Source organism: Pelecanus crispus, chromosome 9 (genome assembly GCF_030463565.1).
Source record: "Pelecanus crispus isolate bPelCri1 chromosome 9, bPelCri1.pri, whole genome shotgun sequence".
Lineage (NCBI taxonomy): Eukaryota > Metazoa > Chordata > Aves > Pelecaniformes > Pelecanidae > Pelecanus > Pelecanus crispus.
In genome coordinates, this window is record NC_134651.1 from 30,729,111 (window position 1) to 30,750,906 (window position 21,796).

Sequence of the window (21,796 nt, forward strand, 5' to 3'; positions counted from 1 at the left end):
AGGAGAACAAGCCTTTTGTTTGTCCCGGTTCTTCTCTTCCTCCTCTTCAAAGAATGCCGTTACCACTGCTTCTGGAGTGGGGTGGGGGAAAATGGGGTAGGGGGGCTGCACTTGGTGACTCGGATTCATCTCTCAGGCAGCAGGACGAAGAAGATAGCCTTGAGGAAGTGACCAAAGCTGCAAACAGCGGCCACAAGCCAGTGGGAGCGAAGGCTGGGGTCAGTATTCACCACGCATTTTGTGATGTCTGCCTAACAAGGAGGGAACAGAGATCATCAGAGAGAGATGCCCAGAACCACCGCTGCAGACTCTTCCAGCCCCACAACCTGCGGCACTGCGCCATTGCTGCTGCAGCACCACTTTACCACACCTTCAACAGCCACAAATGCTTGCTCTGACACTTCCACACATTGCAAGTTATTAAACCAGGCTCAAGAGCTCTGCAAAATACACTTTCTTCATTCTGCATCAACAAGGCAAAGTATCCCCCTTTTCAGCCACCCCTGGGGAAAGAAATGCTACAGGAAGATTGTCAACCATTTTCCATTTTGAACAGCTAAATAAAAGAAACTTTCTTCCCCTTTTCAAAAGAGCTAGGAAGCCTTGGCAATATCAGCATTCTCATCCTTTTCTGTAAAGCAAGATGCTTCCCAGAGGTTGTCCTGTTTAATATCGGCTCAAGTTGCTTGCACTTTTTCTCTTGCCTTAATGTTCTATTTGGAACTCATTCAAGCAAGCCAACCCTCAATTTAAATCTAAAGCAATACAAGCTTTGTTTGTGGAAATATGTATGCTGGCAGAGATGCCTCCCAGGCACGTGGGCCAGATTTAAAGATCGCTTGGGCAGCTGGTTTCAAGTATTAACAAGAATAGAAGCTGGCCTGCAATGAATAAAAAATAACAACAATCCAGCAAATTCATGAAGACAGGATCTCAGCTGACATTTGGAAGAGGAGGTGGAAAATATCTGGAGGGTGAAGTGAACAGGACAGAGGTAGATAGAAAATTGCATCTTCTTGTGGGGGAAACAAAGTTCTGCCAGCAATATAATTGAGTTTGCGGTTAAACTTCAGCCTAGCACAAGGAGATATGGCCTGTAGTTCTGTAACAGAGGGAGCACCATTAGCACATCAACCTGACACCGTTTTCAGAAACAGCTTTTGGGTGGCAATTGTGAACAAGAATCAGGTCACAAGGAGGGCAAATATTCATGAGCCCCAAAAGATTTTTCTTTGCAGGCTTAGCTCAGCAGTCTTCCAAGTTTGCCTTCTGACACACGTGTCTCATTGACCAAGCAGAGGGAAGTCAGACTCTAAATCCTAAGATGTTCCTCCCATAAAATGGGACACAAGAGCTTCTGAATACTCCAATAATCTTTTCCAGTATTTCCACCCGTGTTCAAGACATGGGTGAGCCTTGCCTGACCAACTTTAGTAATAATTAGAAGACAACAAAAGGGGGACTGAAGGGACAAATCCCTGTGTCCAGTTAGTAACTATAGCTGCACTAACCAACTCCACCGTCATCTACAGACCAAAGGTCTGTTGACAGCAGCCTCAACAGCCTCCCACATACTTCCAGCAGTTCCTCCCTGAATGGGGGGATAGGAAGGATGCAAGGATGGGAAGAAACAGGATGACAGGAGGAAGGTGAATAAACACATGGCATGCTCCTGAGGCTGACAACCAAGGTGTGGAAATGCTGCTGCCTACAGCTACAAAAGCGCAAGGAAATGTAGCAAGCAGCCAAGATAGCACATAACAGAAGACACTGCAATGTACTACTGGTGGTTATAGGTACTTTATCTGTATTGTGGAGGAAAGTAAAATGGGTCTGCTTAAATGCTTTCAGTGATGGCTTAGCAAACTCACCTTATTTGCATTTGAAAAAAGTCTGAACTAATTCAGCCTGTCCAATTTTAGGGACTGTCACTGTGTCATATTTAAAACACAAGTCAAGAGAAGTCATGATGTGCAGGTACCTGTCTGAACATGTATTCAGATGTTAGGTTTCTTATTGATCAGCTACCCTAAGCTCTGAAGGGCTTTAGTGCCTCACGTGAACCAGTACAAGGCCCAAATATGCACACCAGGTTGATTATAGCTGCAGAGGGTTAACTTCCAGATGAGTGTGAACTCTTTAAAGCTGTGCTATGTCCTACCAAAGGCAATGACCTCACTGCAGCTAATCAAGAGGAGCTGCAGTCAGAAGCACTTACAAATTTCTATGGTGCTTGCTTAGATAAACAAAATTGCTCAGCTGTTTAACAGTTGCCTTAGCTATTGTTATCCATAAAGCATACTTGATAAGGCACTGGAATTGAAAATTTCAAAGCTACTTAACAAAACAGGTCTTTGAGTCTTGTGAGGCACTGATAAACCCTTGCAATAGCAGCTTGATCTTTGCCTGTTAATCACTCAAGTTCAAGTCACATGCTCTTCTTCATAGCAAATATATGTAAAAGCTGCTAAAAAAAAAAAAAACCCCACAACTTTCTATTCTACTGTAAAGCCCCTACTGAGGCTGCAAACTCTCCCCAGGGAGAGATGATGCCTCAAAGGGTTAAACATTTCTTGTTTCTCCTAAGAGGTTTGTTTTGGGTTGGGCTTTGGGGTGTAGGGTCTTTCTCCACCCTATGGAAGCAGTATGGGAACCTACTGCTGAGTGGACACTTTCAAATGCCTTTCCAAGGTCTCCACAGTGGCTTTTCTGAAATAGCTCAGAGCACGGTGGTTCCTCTTGGCAGCTTCAACCTGAGCCGATGCATAAGAGACAGGGGCCATGTGCACAGGGAAAACAAGGACTCCATGCCAAGACAAACTAACAACCAGCTAGGTCAGGCACCAGATGAAAGGGTCCCCACTACAGAGCTGTTTCATCTGGCCCGTTTGTGAACAAGGCTGGGAAATGCCACACTGCAGTGCCTAGATCAGGAGGAAGAACATTCAGGGAAGCACAGCACAAGATGGCAAGAGGATTAGCAGCCTTTCCCCACACTGAAGGAACCACTCATTTCTAGAGGGAAAATATCTCCTTGTTGCAGCCCAAAAATGCTGATAAAGGTACTGGAGACAGGCTGTAATCAGCACAACCCAGCAACTTTTACAGTCGCTTTGTTTGACCGGGGGCAGTGAGATTGGCTTCCTTTTCTGAGGGCCAGACCCCAAGAGCAAGCAGCATAGGTTCAGCAACTCCAATAGAAATGTGCTGGCCATCCAAAGAGGGATGATTGGTAGAAGGAGCTAGCAGTGGACAGGACTTATCTCCTCAGCTGCAAAGAACCACTTTTGGTCTGGGGATGGGTTTTGCGTTTTGTTCGCTATGCAAAAAACTTTCAAAAATATCCATTTGGAACTATCAAAACACCCTGTTTTGAACTCTAATAATGTAATACAAAAATTAAAACAGGATGCTAACTTATCAGGACATGCATGCTTCACCAAAACAAAGAAAAAAATTAGTTGGAAACCAGGAGGAGACAAGTTCCTATGCAACATTTCAATTTTAATGAAACTGGATTTTTTCCAAAGGAAAAATTGTTTCAGAGAACACACTTCAATCAGCTCTACAGGTACCCAGTTAAAGTAAGCCTCAAATGATACTGAGGCAGGGATTTCACAGGCAGGAACAGTGCTACTTAATCAATTGCTTTCCCAGGATATCCTCTTCACCTACCTTGGCACAATTATTTGTGTGGATGCAAAATGAAACAGATCAGGGCATTCAAATCAAAGGTTACTTTTTGGCCCAATCAAACAGTTCCCTGACTCAGCTGGCCTCAAGGTCACACAGTTTTAGAGAGGGCAGAGATGATTTAAGGTGGCAATGACACTTAAGTAAATGCAAGGGATCCAAAATCAGAACAGCGCTACTTTTCCAGTTGCCCTTCATCAAAAAAGTGCCTTCACTCCTGGAGAAACTAGGTGACTGAATCAGCTACAGGCACACGTGGGAAGTCTCAGCACAGAGGAGCAATGCTCAGTTTGGAAAAAGACATCCCCCTCTCTCTGGGTCTGTGTGGGGTGGGGAGCCTGACTGTTCCTGACGGCTCAGGAATAAATATCACCTCTTGGAAAGGAGGGAATTTGCCACAGTGGCTCAGTCTGGAAAGAGCGCATGCCATGGGAACAAGATGTCCCACGAGCTCAGTGGTGTCATATGGCAATATTTAGCTCCAGGCAGCATCTGCCAGGCAGTACACCAAAGTGCTTTTGGCTGTATCACTCCAAGCAGTGTCTATATCCTGCCAGCAAGGCACTGAGACCCCTGCACATAGATGGATCATCCAGGTGCCAACCGCTAACATAGCCAACCAGTCATCTCAGTCTCCTGGGGAGGTCACTAGGAAGGTGTCTGGCTATTCCACAGCACCAAAGTAAAGCTCTTACTCTAAACCATCCTCCACAGGAGCATTGTATTTCCCGTTGTGTATAAAGATAACCAACAAAATCAGATGCTTAAAGCCATATGAGATGGAGCCACACTCCAACGCAGAGCAGCACTGTGCCTTATCCAGAGTCTCGGAGCAGGCCAGTGACAGAGCCATGAACCCTCCCACTGTCAATGGGTGTTGAGTGCCCTTCAGAGCATAAGTGCACTACAATTTGAGCTACATCAGAAGAAGCATTGTCAGGGTCAGGTCAGGGAATGGCACAAACTACTAGGTTTTAATATCCCTCTAAAATTCCTTATGGTGGCAAGTCATGTTAATATACTAAGCTTTGACTTGGGGAACTGTGGGTGGGGCAGGTGAAAGGGGAATTAACTTGGCAGGCCTCATTTTTTTCAGTTTCTAGAAAACAGCTGCCCAAGAGAATGACCCCTGTTTACAGTCTCCCGCTATGACTGGCTGGCAGCTCCAGAGATATTCAGGTCAGGAACAGAAAAGGTCCTGGTGGGTCAGGATTGAATTAGTCTGGCACACCTACGCAGGAAGCTGAGGACCAGAACAGCTGATATGGTCGAGGACGGGACCATGAGGCAGTAACAGAGCTATATGGAGTCTAGCACAGGTGTAAGTAGGACAATGGTGGCCACAGGGCTGTGGAAGAGAATCTCATTCAACGTTTTTCTGCATAAAGCTGCAGTGGGGGCACTCTCACTTTCATTAAATGGGATATTTTCTGGTCTGCATGTGTGGAAGCAAGCTTGATCAGATAGCACCTCTTACCCAGCCTCCTCTCCTTTTCAGCCATGTCACCAAGGTCTTGCGGACAAACTCTCCCAGGCAGTCTACGATGGTGTGAACCATGGCTGGCTGTGCATGCCGCACGCAGTCCACTGCCAGCCCAGCTGCCACAGCATAGAGAGACACCACCTTGCCCCACGTTATGCCTATGAAAAGAAGAAAAGTCATTCAGATTTACACACACACAAAGTTCAGTCTTGAATATTCAAGGGAAACAGCTCTCCTTCATTACATGTGCCCACACTGCATGCGTGCAGCTGAGTTCAGGTGCAGCCACAGTTTTGCATGCTCTCTACCATGGAGGAAAGGAAATATGAGGGGACCAGGATTGGGGAAAACACTTCACCTGGAGGAGCAGAATTAAATGATCTGACCTGGGCATGCTTTGACCCCCCCCTCTTAGCACTGGGTGCACAGCTTTGGAGAAAGCAGCCCAAAGGCATCATGAAAATAGGGAAGATGTGCACCACCATTATTTATATTGCCATTAACTCTCAGCCATGCACATGCTGCACAGGAGGCAACTGAATTCAAAGAGTTTGAGCAACATGGGGCTTTTGTTGCCAGTGCAACACTTAGCACTCTTTAGACAAAGTGTTCCTGTTTTTTTCCAGATCAGAGGAGACTGTTCCAATGTGGCACGCAAAGCACACGTGAGATAAGCATCTTCAGTCAGTTCTACTATGACACAAGAGCAGAAAAGGGAGGCAAAGCTACAGGGCCAAGAGTGTTGGCGTCCTCCGTGTAAGGCGTATGCCTCAGTTCCCGCCTGAAAACCAGGTAGCTTCAAGAATTTGGCCACTCTGCCTACAATACTTAACATTGCATATCCTATCCCACTGAAGGCAGTGCAGGGACAGAGTGTCAGTCAGTTATCTAATCTCCCAGAAAACAGCCTTCCTGCTAGGCTGACCTGCCAGCAGCAAATGCTCCATGGGAGTTGTCCCAGCAGCAGTCATCTTCCTGTTAGTGTTAGCGATAAGCACTCGAGCTCAGTTCTGGGTACTGGCCAACCTCCCTGGGTCTCCCCCACACTTTGCCAACACCACTGGGCATAAATCCTCCATGCTTAAACATTGCAGCCAGCAGTCCCTCATCAGGCTTTTATCAGGACTGGTGACCTGGAAACACAACCCTTCTGCACCCATGCAGAAGAACTACCACAGCACAACGGCATATGGACTTCCTTTGGATCTGCTAGGAAGTTTAATTCTCCCCCTTACTTTATTATCTGGAATAGCAGTATTTGACAAGCATACTGTGAAGTATTTTACAGTGTTAGGTCTCTATGGAGTCTGTGCAAGGTCTCTCCCAAATGCAGCCAGAAGCCAGGTGAAGTTTCAGTATTTAAAAAACACACAAAAATTGTTCTTGCTGGGGTGCAACAAGAAAGAAAACAGGTGAAAGGAAGGAAAGATTAGTTCAAGTCACAAGATCGAAGGACCAGAAGTGGTTAAACACATGATCGGGAAACTGGATGTGCTCAGCAATCTATCAGCTAAGAAAGCAAACCCTTAAATACCATTGAAATGAAGAGTCTCCCTCTTTCCCGCATCAAAACCCTGGGACCCCCAAGCACCCCGGCCCATCTCTCCGGGATGGAGCTCCAGACTCCTCATGCCTGTTCACACCACAGCAGAGTTCCCCACATTCCTTTACAATACATGCAGGTTTCAGAGCATTTCCACAATCCTTCCACTTAGTGCCTCAAAAGGGACACTCACACTAACACTTTTGGGAATTGCTTTTTTTTTTTTTCTTTTTTAATAAAAAGAGTATTAAACTTTAGAGAAGTTGTTCAAATGTCAGCCACAGGAATGGCTTGTTAGACTGAAGAAAATCCATTCAGTGTTCCAAAAAAGCCATTTCTCACTCATGACTGATATGAGATCAAAATCTACAGATGATGCTTTTGTGAGGCTCTGCAGCAACAGTAACAGCAGTAGCTCAGAGTCTCCTGTGATACTCTGTCCTTCACCAGCACTATCTCCAAGATCAGAGGAAGTTATTAATTGTCGTGGTTTAGCCCCAGCCAGCAACTAAGCACCATGCAGCCGCTCGCTCACTCCCCCTGCCCCGATGGGATGGAGGAGAGAATCGGAGGAGTAAGAGTGAGAAACACTCCTGGGTTGAGATAAGAACAGTTTAATAATTGAAATAAAGTAAAATAATAATAATAATATACAAAGCAAGTGATGCACAATGCAATTGCTCACCACCTGCCGACCGATACCCAGACAGTTCCTGAGCAGCGATCGCGTGGGAGTGAGCGAGCGGCTGTGTGGTGCTTAGTTGCTGGCTGGGGCTAAACCACGACATAATATAGCTAAATTGGCTGTTATTCTTATTCTGATTTTATTTTCTGAGTAGACTCTGCGGTGTCCCTTCCCCAGAGCTGTCACTCAGGAAGTTCACTGCCTATGTGGTATTCACACTATTTATCTGTCTTACTCACATTGCATGTCACCATGACAGCCAGCAGAACGAGCCAGGAAGAAGCTATGAAACCACATGAGAAAATACTAGATAGAGGGCTTCTCCTGGCAAGAAAGAGGCTGTCCTGTTGCAGGTCAATACCTCTCCACCCAATGAAGAGGGTTTAAGGGGTTACCTCTTGCTGACCACAATCTCCTGGACCAGAGCCTCAGCTGGCTTATACTTACTTTAATGTAAGTCAGTTTTTGCTGTTCTTCATCCCTGCAGAAATGTGGCTCCTTGCATCTTGAGTTAAATGAACCAAAGTTACCCATAATTCCAGGGAAGAGTTCACTGACTTATTCCCAAACTTTTACTGACAGCTTAAGTATCTGAAGCAAGTCCATTAGCTTTGAGATAATTACATGGCAGTGACTAAGACTGACAGGGGACTGAGGCCACCCTGGTAGAGAAAGACAGCTGCAGTCTTGATTAATTTTGTTTTAAACCCAAGTTTCTCTTTCCAACAGGAGAAAAGTGTATCCACAACCTATGAAAGATAAAGGCTCAATAGACCTATGATTTCCCTAATACATAGGAAAGCATTTTGCTCTACAGACATGTCAGTCCAGGTGTCTCCTCCCAGGGAGGATGGAGAGAAAGCCCTTCAGCTCTGGCTTCTCTGCCAAGGTTGCTACATAGCAGTGCTTGCTGCAGAATGCTTCCCAAGCACATGGACAGAGCCCATCTCCCTTTCACACAGACAGCAGAAAGAGGGCAAGTTGTTGGCCGGTGCTTATTGTGTTGATGGATGTGAAGGGCTCAGCGGTCACTTCCCATTATCCTCCTCTTTACAGAGAATGCCTGTATAAGGGTCAAACGAATCTTTCAGTCTGCTTTTCCTGTTACCAGCAGAGCTGGGCCACAGGGGTGGAAGAGGAGGAAATCCCCTCCTGCTTTCTCTGCATGGAACCTCCTATTGCCACTGCTGGAGGTGGCAGAAGATTGAGACAGCTGGCTGGGCTCCTCAACCAAGACAGCAGGGCACAGCTTATGCTCTTGTTCGCACAAGATGTTGTAGGGGAGCTCTGAAGCAAGGGAAGAGCAGACACCTCTAACAGCTGCTCTAGACTAAAGCTGGGCCATGCCTGTCGCTGGTCCCTCTGCCCCAGGAGGGCTCCAGGCAGAGCCAGGGCAGGGGAACAGGGCACAGCAGCCCCCATCTGCACTTTTCCAGGACTCCAGCTCCATTAACTTTTCTGTCTCAAGTATTCCCTTGGCAGGGGTAGAGGAGCACAATCTACTGGCAGGGCAGTGCCTCTGTCACCTGTGATGTTCAGGCCACGGTCAAGGTGACACTTGCTTGATGCATCCTTCAGCATAAGCTGGAATTGCATCTGGCCAGTGCACATGAGCAGAGAAGAGACATTGTCTTACTCCAAATTCCTCAAAAGATCTGGCTGCCATCCACATTGGGTGAAATGGGCACTCATCACCAAGAGAAACAATGTGTTCACAGCTTCTCACTGTGTGGACTAGCATGCACAGGACCTAATGACAAGAGGGAATGGAAAACTGGTCCAGAAAGGAGTGATCAAAACAGAGAAAACTCTGAAACTTCTGCTCATAGACATGGAACAAAAGGACATGGAAAATGTGAAAAGCTGCTTAGAAGGCATTGTAAAAAACAAGAAATACAAGTTGCAGACTCAAGGCCAGTCATGGAGCTGAAGGTATGTAAACACTGGTGAGCCCAGGGGAAAATGAATTAGCAGGAGAGGACCACTCTTGAAAGCGTTCCTGCTGCACATCAGCTTGCCTGCCCCAGGGGAGAGCTCAAGAAGCCATGAGACATGACTGCGCAGAGTCTCAGAGCACTGCACTATCCAAGGTTACTCAAATAAACTTCCCTCCACTCCACTCAGCATCAAAACCTAACTTTCAAATCAGACCTAAGAGAAACATGATCAAGTGCTACATTTCAACAGCTGGGAGGATACAGCCAGACACAACATCCTTTCCTCTGGTGGAGAGAAAGAAGCCAAGAAGGACGTGCACAAGGCAGGAAGCTCAACTCATAATGCCTAAGCAATGAGGAAGCAGTGGGATGCATTTCTGACAGCATTTGCTCCTTCAGGGGAAAGTATTTTCTCCCTAGAACCCATTAACCATGCATCCCTGTTGTACAGGGTTCACTTCAGCCCAAGCGCTCTTGATTAAAAACTGACGAGCACCTAAAACAATACAAAACCAGGATGAAAGCTTTGAGAGAGCCCTCATGCCTAGCAGCTCTTACCAACTGGAGGAAACTGTTTCCTTTAGGAAAGGAAAAAGTATCTCCCTTTTCTTCTTCTGTTTTTCCACCAAGTGACCCCTGCCTTCTGGGATTTATTTTAACAGGTAACGTAAATGCCAGCTCAGGCAGACCCCAATCCAAAGCCTGTTAAGGTCAGTGGAAAGTCTCCTGCTGGCTGCAGAGCAGCTTTGGACCACACACCAGAATCAGTGGTATTGTCACAGAGGTGATGCTGCTGCAGACCCTTCAATGTCCAAAGCAGGTCAGGGCTCTGTGGTGCCAGTCTCCACACAGATGGCCTCTCCTCACCCTGAATAACTAACAGGTTGTATGGAAACAGGGAAGCAAAATACAACTTGAGCCTTACCATGCTCTGTGACCTGCTCACCTTATGCCTACATTCTCAGCTGTTAATCTTGCTGTAATTGGGATTCAAGCTGTCCTTGCTACACCAGAGAAAAGCCAAACCTGAGGTAACTGGAAATGGTCTAAAGTCAAATATGGTACAACGTACCCATGCAGTGGGACCAACAAGGATACCAGATGTCCTCAGTCTTGCCTTCTTGACAGGTCCACCTAGGGCTTGTGCTTAGTCAGGACTTGCAGACTGTGGACAGGAAGTGAGCACAGCCAGAGCTACAGTGTGAAGACTGAAAACCAGACCAGAGTGTGGAAGAAGGCCATGTAAAAGATTAAGGAGAAAACCTCTCCAGCAAGACAGGGTCAAAATCCCCCACCCCCTTGCTGGAAAGGCACTGCAAGTGACTAATGGGGCTCCCCAGACTGTCTAGGCACTGCAGTGTCAGACTGTAACTGTTTTCTTAATAAACTGGACAGTGAGAAACAGGCTGAGATGCTTTAGCACTCAGCAATAGGTAGTTGGCATGAAAACTCAGACTGCACTTGAGTCTTTTGTTTCCTTTGCTCAAGAAGAGCCTCTTTCCTCTGAACTATGAAAAAAAAATTAGTAATGAATGTCTGGCTGCCACGGCCAACTCCGATTTTCTGGATTTGGCATTAAATACTGAGTCTTGAGACTGCAGTTGGGATCCAGGAATGCTAAAAATCAGCAAACTCCTCCCCCTCTGCCACTCAGCAGCCTTCTAGCAAGAGAAATTACAACAACAAATTGATAAAAGCAACTGAATACACAACCACAGCTTCACACTTACAGGTTATCCTGTTAGTTGCTCTGAGACAGAGATGAGAAAGAAGAAAAAATGGAGCATACAGAGTACTGGGAAGGTTTGAATCCACACCCTGTGCAGCCAGCCAACTGCCAGCCATCTATGCAGCATGGTGTCACCAGACGAGGGGCAGCATTAGCAACAGAGCCTGAGCCTGGGCTTCTACCATGTTCCCAAAGTCTCTAGCATTGCCAGCCTCAAAGGGCTGAGTCCAGATCCCATTCTTACTACCCTGAAAACCCCAAGTTTAGAACCAAAAGTTACAATTTCTAGCTTTACGTCCAACAAAAACATTTTAAACCATCCACACTTTTCACTTGACTCCTGAGCTGAGAAGTTGAAGAACACCAAAAAACACAGCTCTCAATGAATCTGTCAATATACACTGGCAAGAGCAGGACTCCCAGAAGCCAGATGGGCTTTCTCCCCAGCATCATGTTTATGCAACATAGCAGCATGCACATTCTGCTCCACCTGCAGCCATCCACCTTTCTGGCTTAATTCCCTGTGTCACTTCAGCCTTGGAGGTAGGCCAGTTCTGATGCACTCAGCTATAGTCATTTAAGAAGACAGCCTACTTACCCACAATACAAATACCTGAGTGTGCGAACTTGACCTTTGTTTTTCTGTAAGCCTTGATGCAAGTAAAGCTCAGCACTAAGTGACAAGACAGGGCGCTTGCACTTTGAACACAGCCACACTCAGACATTCCTGCCATACTTGCCCAGCTCTTGCTTTCTGAGCCTACATGGCCTCCCAAGCCAGCCCAGTGCAAAGGCAATCTGCATTCCAGGCATGCTCTGAAAGGATGCTGAGGGCTACAGTACTAGCTACAGGATCCAATTCCACCCATTTCTTATGGCACAACTTCAGTTTCCCTGATCTGGGGAGTATATCTGCCCTACTAGACCTGCTGGGAGCCATGCTTTTGCAAGTCCCCCTCAGAGATCTATTTCGTCATCTGTTGTGATTCTGGAGAGGATCTGTGCTCTCCACCACCACACACTTCAGATCTGAAGTCCAGGATGTCAGCACTGCGCTTCTCTAGGGTTTCAGTGGTTCCCATGCAGTTCATACGCATAAAGATGCATAGCCAGTTGTGAAGATAAAAGGGGTTTGAGTGAGGAAGCCTATTTGAAAGTACAACAGAAACCTGTACTTCTATTCTGTACCAACTACTCTCAGAGTAACAAGAATCACTGCCTCTTGTGACACTTCCCATGTCAATGTCACTGGATCCAGTGTTTTCACACTACTGTACTGTTAGCAAGTAGCTGTCTTTGTTGTGTTTTTTTTTTGTTGTTGTTGTTGTTTTGTTTCCAGTCTCTAACATCTACTTCCATGGACAACGCAACCAGACACTGCTTGCCTACAACGTGTCAAGACTTGCCTGACATAAGGGAAGAGAAACGTTTTACATGGAGATTTGATTCCCCCAGACTGCATTCCTAATCGCAGGCAGGGAGAGTTTTCAGGGAGGATGAGGTTCCCTCACAGGAACACAGCACAGAATGTACTTTTGCTTTTGACAATCATCCCTGGGAAACAGAAGCAGAAGAACATTCATGTCTAAGCAGTGAGAAAGCTCAAAGCACCTGCCTGTCTGGAACAGCTAGCCTCAAGGGCCGAGACTCCTGTCTCTCTGAGTATGAAGAAAGGAGAAGCAGCAACTGGAAGCAGCAGGCTCCATCACAGTTCTGGCTGTTGCTGGGGCAAAGGAAGCCAGAAAGAGAGGAACTCCCTTGTGATGAGTTGGTTCTGGCTCCTAGCATCAGCAGCATGAGCTGGAACAAGGGAGGCTCCCATGTAATGAATCTTCTCCAGTTGCCAATGGTGAGCAAAGGAGCTTGGAATGAGTGACCTCCCTGTGCAATGAGGTAACACCACCTCCTAACGAGGAAGGGCAGGAGATGCCTTCCAGAATGAGCGAGAACCTGCCAGGAGGATATAATAAAACAGGGCATTTCCCTGCCAGAACAACAGAGCATAGAGGAGCTCTCATTAAATCATTAAAGCAGGGCACACTGCCAAACTGCCCACAGCCCTTTCAGAAACCATGCCCCACCTTGCAGGCCATCCCAGAAACACGCCTTCTTCTGAGACAGGTGGCTCCATCCTGTTCCTTTCTGCCCAGCCCTGTCTGCATATCTGTCAGGGCACAGTACCTGCAGTGAAAATCTGCGCAGCTACTGCCAGGAAGGCGTCTGTCACCACTGTTTCCGAGTGCAGCGAGATGTTCAATTGTCGGGCAATATTCCGGTAGACGTTGGGGCGAATGTATTCCAGCTCATCCCCTGGAAACAAACAGTCAGGAGTCAGCATGCAGAACACCAAGTCCTGCTCTCACCATGTAGGAATTACAGCTGGGGCCACCCCACATATTCCTCCAGCCAAAGAGACTTAATCCCAGGTCCACCTTATTTTAAACAGGCAGCAGAGTGCTTGGGGTCATTTAGATGCAACCCCCTGCCACCTGCACCATGCTTTCCTAATATCCCCTGTGCCTGGGACTTCTAAAGGGGATGGGGACAGGCAGTGGCCCTTTACCAGTGGTGTGGCTGCAGTAACCCCTGATATAAATGATGTTCCCAGGCTGGATGCCTGTTTTTCCTCCAACACCGGAGACAGGCCTCAGATAAGCAAAGCCATCTCATTTTTCTTCAGAAGTGAAAAGGAGGCATGTGCCTCTATGTAAGCACTTGAAAGATACACCCTTTCTCAACACCCCATCAGACTTGTACAAAAAAGCCTCAAGATGAGAGCAACTCAAGAATGCTGGAGGCTGATGAAAGCCAAGGATCCACCCAGAGCTGCAGAACATTAATTGAGCAAAAAGACTATCAGCTCAGCTATTTTACGCTCACACAGGCACTGAGTGATGATCTGGAGTTCTTTCTTTCCTCCAAATGGTTAAAGAGATAATCATGTGCCTGGCTGACTCCTCAGTAACAAGGTTCCCGACACACACACAGACATGTGCTTTAACCTCCAGGTTGTTTTCTCCCCAGCTGGGAAATGGTTGGAGGCATTAGGCTAGCTTGAAGACCAAGATGGAAATACCAAGGACAAGCAGAGAACCTCCTCCCACACATTTGTGCTATGGAGCTTGGGCAAGAGCAATAAAGCTTTTCCTCTGTAGCAAAACAAACCATTTGTGAGCAGTAGAATTAATAAACCTCAGTTTCCAATGGATTTCTCTCTCTATAGGGGTTCACAGATACTTAATGAGGGTTGCACAGCTGCTGTAGGAACATTACACAATGCAAACATTGCATGGGACCAATGCCCTTTGTGCATGGTGAGTCCTATTTGGTTTAGATTTAGAAGGACAGCCTATGTCCTTCTCCTGCACAAGGGTGCTCTGGAGCACCCAGGGAAAGGAGAGCTGTCACAGCAGCTTTACATCCTACTGCAAGACCCAGATGACTTGCCCTAGTCAGAGGGCAACTGATCCTCCTGAAAATTTCATTTAGATGGGTGTCGTGGTTTAGCCCCAGCCAGCAACTAAGCACCATGCAGCCGCTCGCTCACTCCCTCTGCCCCGATGGGATGGGGGAGAGAATCGGAGGAGTAAGAGTGAGAAACACTCCTAGGTTGAGATACGAACAGTTTAATAATTGAAATAAAATAAAGTAAAATAATAATAATAACAATATAATAATAATAGTAATAATAATATACAAAGCAAGTGATGCACAATGCAATTGCTCACCACCTGCCGACCAATACCCAGACAGTTCCCGAGCAGCAATCGCTGCTCCCCAGCCAACCCCCCCCCCCCCCCCCCCAGTTTATATACTGAGCATGACGTCATATGGTATGGAATAGCCCTGTGGTCAGTTTAGATCAACTATTCTGGCTGTGCCCCCTCCCAGTTTCTTGTGCACCTGGCAGAGCATGGGAAGCTGAAAAGTCCTTGACTAGCATAAGCAGTACTCAGCAACAACTAAAAACATCAGCATGTTATCAACATTCTTCTCCTACTAAATCCAAAACACAGCACTGTGCCTGCTACTAGGAAGAAAATTAACTCTATCCCAGCCGAAACAAGGACATTGGGGACTGAAAAGGAAGATGACACCCCAGTCAGGAGCTTGTTATAGATGAGAGAAGGCCAAGAAGGTGGCCAAGAAGGCCAACAGCATCCTGGCCTGTATCAGGAATAGTGTGGCCAGCAGGAGCAGGGAGGTGATTGTCCCCCTGTACTCGGCGCTGGTGAGGCCGCACCTGGAATACTGTGCCCAGTTTTGGGCCCCTCAGTACAAGAAAGACACTGAGGTGCTGGAGCATGTCCAGAGAAGGGCAACAAAGCTGGTGAAGGGTCTGGAGCACAGGCTTTATGAGGAGCGGCTGAGTGATTGTTTAGCCTAGAGAAGAGGAGGCTGAGGGGAGACCTTATCGCTCTCTACAACTACCTGAAAGGAGGTTGTAGTGAGGTGGGTGTTGGGCTCTTCTCCCATGTAGTTAGCGATAGGACGAGAGGAAATGGGCTCAAGCTGTGCCAGGGGAGGTTTAGATTGGATATTAGGAAATATTTCTTCACGGAAAGGGTAGTCAAGCATTGGAACAGGCTGCCCAGAGAGGTGGTGGAGTCACCATCCCTGGAAGTGTTCAAAACATGGGTAGATGTGGCACTTTGGGACATGGTTTAGTCTAGTCTACCCTTGATTGGTTTAGTGTGGACTTGGTAGTGTAGGTTAATGGTTGGACTGGGTGATCTTAAAGGTCTTTTCCAACCTAAACGATCCTATAATTCTGTGAATTAAGGTCCAGTAGCTAATGACTCTAAGTGGTCACTGGCACTCAGCACAGCACAGGCAAAGCCCAGCTTTATAGAATTCCACAGACAAGCTCTCAAGGCCCTTTGTGCATGGTGGGGGATTGTCCCACACAATCTGATGGCAAGAGGAAACCCTGCCAACACATGGTCAGCCCTGATAAGAGGAAACATTACTTGTACTACTCAACAGATGTTTTCTCCTCACAGGGAGCACACATCCCTGTAAATGTGAGGAATTAGGGATAGCCCTGCCAGTGGTTAGCTGAGAGGGAGGCATGGGAGGCTGGGATCAGCACTTGGTAGCCTGCCACTGTGACAGCTTTTAACAAGCAGTGCCTGCAGGCCCCAGATGAGATCAGGTTTTGTTTGGAGGTACACATACTGCTGAAGTGGGCCCTGCCCTGCAGCAACACACAGGGCAGACAAAAGCAGCAGGGGAAGAAAAGCACAAGAAAGCAGTCCCAGGCTCATGGAGACTCCCTGCCCTGGCAGCCCCAGGACATCTCCAGCAGTGTGTTACATTGGTGGCAGTCTTCAGTGTCCATGTTCAGATACCCGACTGCGTACTTTGCAACTTTGAGAGCAATTTCTGTGCTGCTTCTCCTTCCTCCAGTAATCATGGAGGAGCAAGCAGGGCAGCAGTGACAGTTCCCACATGCAGAAGCTCAGTGCAGCGGTGAAAGGGCACTTGTCTGGGTCTTGGCCACAGAAGAGACAAGTTCGGATAAACCAGACCTCTGACACACATGGCAGATTGGTCTGGGGTGTCTTATTTGGCCATACCATTAGGTTTTGCCACCTCTGACTTGTTAATTGCACTAATTAGCTGCTAAGCCTCACTGAGCTGATGGGCTCTTGCTCCCCAAGACCGCAACTGCATTGCCCATGCCCAGCACCTCTGCTGGCCCACCAGCCAGTTCATCCAACTCTCTGTGTGCAAGAGGGCTAGGAAATACTCCAACTTCTCATCTCCACAGGCTTCTCGGCGCTATCATGAAGAAAAAACTGGTCCAGCTTCTTGCACTGCTTAGTTAAGCAGCTAAGGACTACTGTTGCTGGCAGGTGGCTGGATACCACTCGGCCTCGTACTGGTTATAGAAGCAAAGGGGAAAAGAAAGGGACAGGCCATGTGGCAGGCAGAGTTTCTGAACAGGATGGAAATAACTTCATCCTAATAAGGACTGCTCACCCTTCTTGTTGCATGGGTACCACATGGCACTCTCCAGATTTGCTCAGAGAAGGCGCCAAGTTCCTGGGACTATCAGCCAAATCTTTCCATCTGGACACAAATAAGTAACAGGAGAGTTATCTAGGAGACGCCTTCAGATCCAGTCTGCCACCTGCTTGCTCTTTAACATGCTCCTGGCCACCCACAGAAGATCTGGTTGAAAGCAAACAAATCTCAACGCCCAACCCAGGCAGAGAAGAAATGGAGGACAAAGAGGCATTGAGATTGACAGAACAACAAAAAAACCCTCCAAAGACCAAACAACCACAGGAAACAAAAATAGAAGTAAGCATAGGAGAGAAAAAGTGAAAAAGAATGAATGAAAAAAAAGTCAGTTAAAAGAAACACATCTATGCCTTAAAAAGAAATTTGGGATAATATCAAACAGAAGTAGAACGAAAGGGGAGAAAGTAGGGAGACCAGCCTGGTCCTGAGTTTGTTAGGCCCAGCTAAAGGTTGCTTTACCAGACTTATTTGAATTTTGGTGTAATTAAATGAGATGCAAATGCTAGTGGTAGTTTCCAAGCCAGATGTGAACTAATATGCCAGCCGGCGGGCAAAGAGGGATGTTGGAAGCAACTTCCAAGAACGAGGGTGTTGGGATCCCAAAAGACAAATGGCTGGACTTGAGCACGTAGGAGGCTAAAACCTAAAGCAAAAGGCCAGGCAACTGTCAGCATTTAGAGTGTACAAGCACAACTCCCTACAGGCGTGACCTTCAAATCGCTCTCCCTGCAGTCCTGGTAGTCATCTGGCTGTGAGGGGGGCTGGCTAGTTTGGACACTGAATGGCAGTGTATGCTAGGCAACATCAGCCAATTCCTTGCTCCAACAAAAAGCAAGAAAACTCATGTCTTGCTGAATGATTAAGGTAGGCAAAGGAAAATTGAACCCACTATCAACACGCTGTCATTGAAAAGCGGCTTTATAAAATCTTCAATGCACATGGTCTAAGCAACTACCTCCAAATTAAACATCTTTGCAGCTGGGCAAGCAACCGATGAACCCCAAGTCTAGAGGTATAAGTACTCTACTAGACGCCAACTTGGGTTGCGTCACAGCAGCCAAGTCACCTGCCCCTAGAGAAAACACTGCAAGACCTGTTAAAATGCCAAGCTGAGAAAGACTACTGAAACTACCGTGAAAACTGTTACACAGCTGGAGTCTTAACGCAAGTAAAATTAGTTTGCTGTTGGGCTTTCTTGGACTGCATCATGTTTTTAAGTTGTTGCAAGTCCTCAGAAAAAAGTAGCTCTGCAGAAACACTGTGCTGAGCAGTGCTCCAAGGGACTGAGGAAATGCAAGTAAAGGAGTTTTTTAGGGAAGATCACCAAAACCAAATCTATATGCATAAAGCAGAGAAGAAAAACCTCTATGTCATCACATGAAAAGCCTCTTGCCCCTCATCAGTTCCAGAAACCTTAGTCTGGTCTGAATTACTCCATATAGTTTCAGTTCTCACCCACACCCGCAGGGACTTACCTAGTCGCAGCAGTATGGTGGATACCTCGGCCAGCTTACCACCAGGCACTGGTGCATTGTACTCAGGTTTGCTCCAACTGACACCTGCTCGAATTAGCCTTGAATTTATGTAGTCTCTGCAGAGAGCCTTGGCTTGGGACACAAGCTCCTTGTCAGTGGGAGACCTGTCAAAAACCTCCATCACCTCTGCAGCAAAGACTGAGGAACGGCGTAGCACTTCCATCCTTGGCTGCTGAACCCACACCTCAGCGTACACTTGCTGGAAGGCTGAGCCGACGCCTTAGATGAGAATCTGCAGGACCTGTGTCGTAATCCTCTGGTCTCTTGGTTTGTCACAGCTCCCAGCAGCTATTCTCAAGAGGCCAGTTTTTCATTTTACCTGGTGAATAAAAGCATCTGTAAGTCCTCTAGCATTGCAAACCTGTAAATCAGAAGTCCAACCTTACAGTTACACTGAAGTGAGTATTATCATATTTGCAAAACATCTGTCTCAGCACATCTTACAGACAAGGATCAAAGTCTTCCGTATTTCAGCCACTCCTGACTTTCACTGGCAGCATGACCCACAGAAGGGCTGCAGTTTTGAACTAGCAAGGTGTTTCCTCTTTTCCAGTTTGGATTCAGCAGTCCTAGAACTACCCTTCAGAAAGACTAGATGGTCAGAGTGTAGAAACAATTCATAGAATGTGTAGACAATCTCAGCTTGTTTCAATTAAACTGGAAAAAAAAAAAAAGGAATCTCAAATATAAGCTACAGTAACCTCAACCAGATGTCAACAGACATTCCAGCTCAGTAGGTCATGGATCTTTCTGAAGAAATGGCACTAGTGCAAGAACAGGGGCATGGGAGCATTTGAAATGTCTTGCTGGAGACAGTTTACCACATTCTCAGTTTAGGTTTTGGTTCTGCCACTCTTTTTCTCTTCCCCCCCCCCCCCCCAAAGTAACGTGCATACTACTTCTCAAAAACCTTTAGCAATAGCAGAGAGGGCAAAACAGAAAAGCAGATTTAAAAAAAAGTTTTCAGGTGTGAATGCCTAAAGAGAAAATTCAAAATTTCTTCAAAGGCACCTGAATTCATCTGTTGATCTGACTCTTTAACCCCATGCTGCTTTTGAAGTCAGTCAGACCAAAGTCTTTATTTAGATGTTAGTAAATGTATTTTTCAGTCCTCAGTTTTAGACATCTACTTACAATAACGATTTTCAAATTAAATAAAGCCAGTTATTTTTGGTTTTCCCAATGAAAAATATATTTACCTCTTATGTTGCACTTTTTCCCTCTCAGTGATTTCTTTTTGGATTTGGTTTCATGTTTCTTTGGAAGATCTGCATCAATGAACACTTGGTTTAGGATTCATAGGATGCTGTCACACTTCTCTCTGGAGAGCACCAGCCTTCTCTGCCGGGCTCTCCGCAGGGCTCATGCCACTGCCAGCTTCCCCATCTCTGTCAGCCTCGCATCCCGGCTGCACCCCACCGGGATCCTCGGCGCTTGCTCTGCTGCTTTTAAGGGACCCAGGCGGCAGAGAAAATCTTCTAGCTTTAGCCTTGTAAGGAAGATGAAATAACCGGGAGGTGGGGTTGCTAGAGCCAGAGACCAACGCTTTCTCCTCCCCTTTCTTCTCTCTTAAGGAGGTTCTCTGTTGTTCTACTGCAAGCACACCGGGGCTTGGTTCAAGGACCCATCTTCGGGGTGAGGGTAGGAGCATAATTTCTGGACTAGGTTACCCCATGTAACAGAATGCAATGAATGCACTGCTGAAATAGGAATAGCTCGTGGTGAATTGCCATGGTGGCTTTTGCAGAGTTGATGTTGGCCAGGCATTTTCAAGATGGTAGCCAAGTTGGGCAACTGCAGGATGTCATACTTCAGTGGTGCGCTAGTCATATCAGTTCAATCCTAAACAATGGAGATTATTAACAAACAGAGCTACAGCTCGGGGCTAAAGCAAGCAGTGCTTGCATTCCCCCAAACTATGAGTAGTCTGGTTAAAAAAAAAAAAAAAAAAAAAAGTGGGTTTGCTGATAGGAAATAGTTTGTCCAGAATAAAGTGTTTTGCAGGAACACGTGCATTTCATGTCAGTGTGTTAAGAAAACTAACATATAAAGTTTAAGGAAAACATTTCAATTAGTTCCAACATACTCAGAAATTAATTTCAACATCAACTTCTTGTTGCAATATTATCGTATTGATAATGACAATGCTCAACTTCTTTTAGCATGTGTATGTGATACCATTTCAACTCAATAGACCACATACAAATGTTGGCTTTTTGTGTTACGATTTGAAACAAAATAAGTTTTAGAAATAGAAGTTTCCTGCAGACAAGAAATTCTACGAGCCCAAACAAATTCTCTCCAACAAATAACAATTTGCAGATTAATGACTGGGTATGCAGCATGTTCAAAATACAGTCTTTCCAAAAGGAGGTCAGAAGCAATTGTTGTCATCTCTTGCTTGTTGCCTTTCAGAAAGGACAGAGGCAAGTACACCTCTCTAAGGTGTTGATCACAAAAAAAACCCAAGCACAATGTGCACCACTGCCAGTCTCAAAATTGAGGAATAAAAAGGAACACATGAACTGCATGAAAAAGCCTTATTATATGATGTACCAAATACTCTGGCCAGCATCCAACACACAACTCATGCAAAGGCTTAATACAGAGCATATGTTTTGGTCTGCCATTATCTGGATTGCTGGAGAGTGCTTTGCTGTGTTGGGAAGGGGTCTGCGGTAAAGCCCATTCTCCCTCTGGATCCTCTTTCTGAGCTGGCTTCTTCTGGGAAAGGAGCAGGGTTAAGGAGCGGTACATGTATGGAGCAGTAGTCATCTAGGGACCCCTGGCTTAGCTTAATATGATCATGTTAAGGTGGCAATAGGGACTGTGCATCTCTAGCACCAGAAGTATTTGCTCAAAGATTCTCTCAGAAATTTGTTTTTATCCACTGCTCTTCCTCAAATTTAAATATAATCACTGTAGACAGAGGCCCATCCCATAGAAGCTGAAATCAAGACTCCAGAGATCCTGTGCTACTGCCCATCCCTAACCCACCCTTTCTCTGTAGAGTGTGCCTGATGGTCTGAAAAAATAAATAAAAATTACATCTTCACTTCCTGCAGCAGCTGACAGCTTGAAACAGTAGTCCTATTTAAACTGTCCCTATTCAGTAGAGCACTGAAACAAAGAGGAGTGCTTAAATATCAGTATTGCTTACT

The 21,796-nt window shown here is 46.3% G+C and overlaps 1 protein-coding gene across 2 annotated transcripts; it reads right to left on the reverse strand.

Annotated features, from left to right (window-relative positions):
• Window positions 1-89: 89 nt before the first annotated feature.
• On the reverse strand, window positions 90-20,448 carry BOK (BCL2 family apoptosis regulator BOK). 2 transcript variants are annotated; one of them, XM_075716899.1, is made up of 5 exons: window positions 19,835-20,448; window positions 18,576-18,954; window positions 13,252-13,380; window positions 5,171-5,334; window positions 90-251 (listed from the first exon to the last, which is right to left on the reverse strand). In XM_075716899.1, exons 2-5 carry the CDS (start codon window positions 18,796-18,798, stop codon window positions 126-128), a joined length of 642 nt encoding a protein of 213 aa, XP_075573014.1. In that variant the 5' UTR covers window positions 18,799-18,954; window positions 19,835-20,448; the 3' UTR covers window positions 90-125. The 2 variants fall into 2 exon arrangements, with proteins under 2 accessions (XP_075573014.1, XP_075573015.1); XM_075716900.1 differs by having other exon boundaries at window positions 213-247.
• Window positions 20,449-21,796: the final 1,348 nt, after the last annotated feature.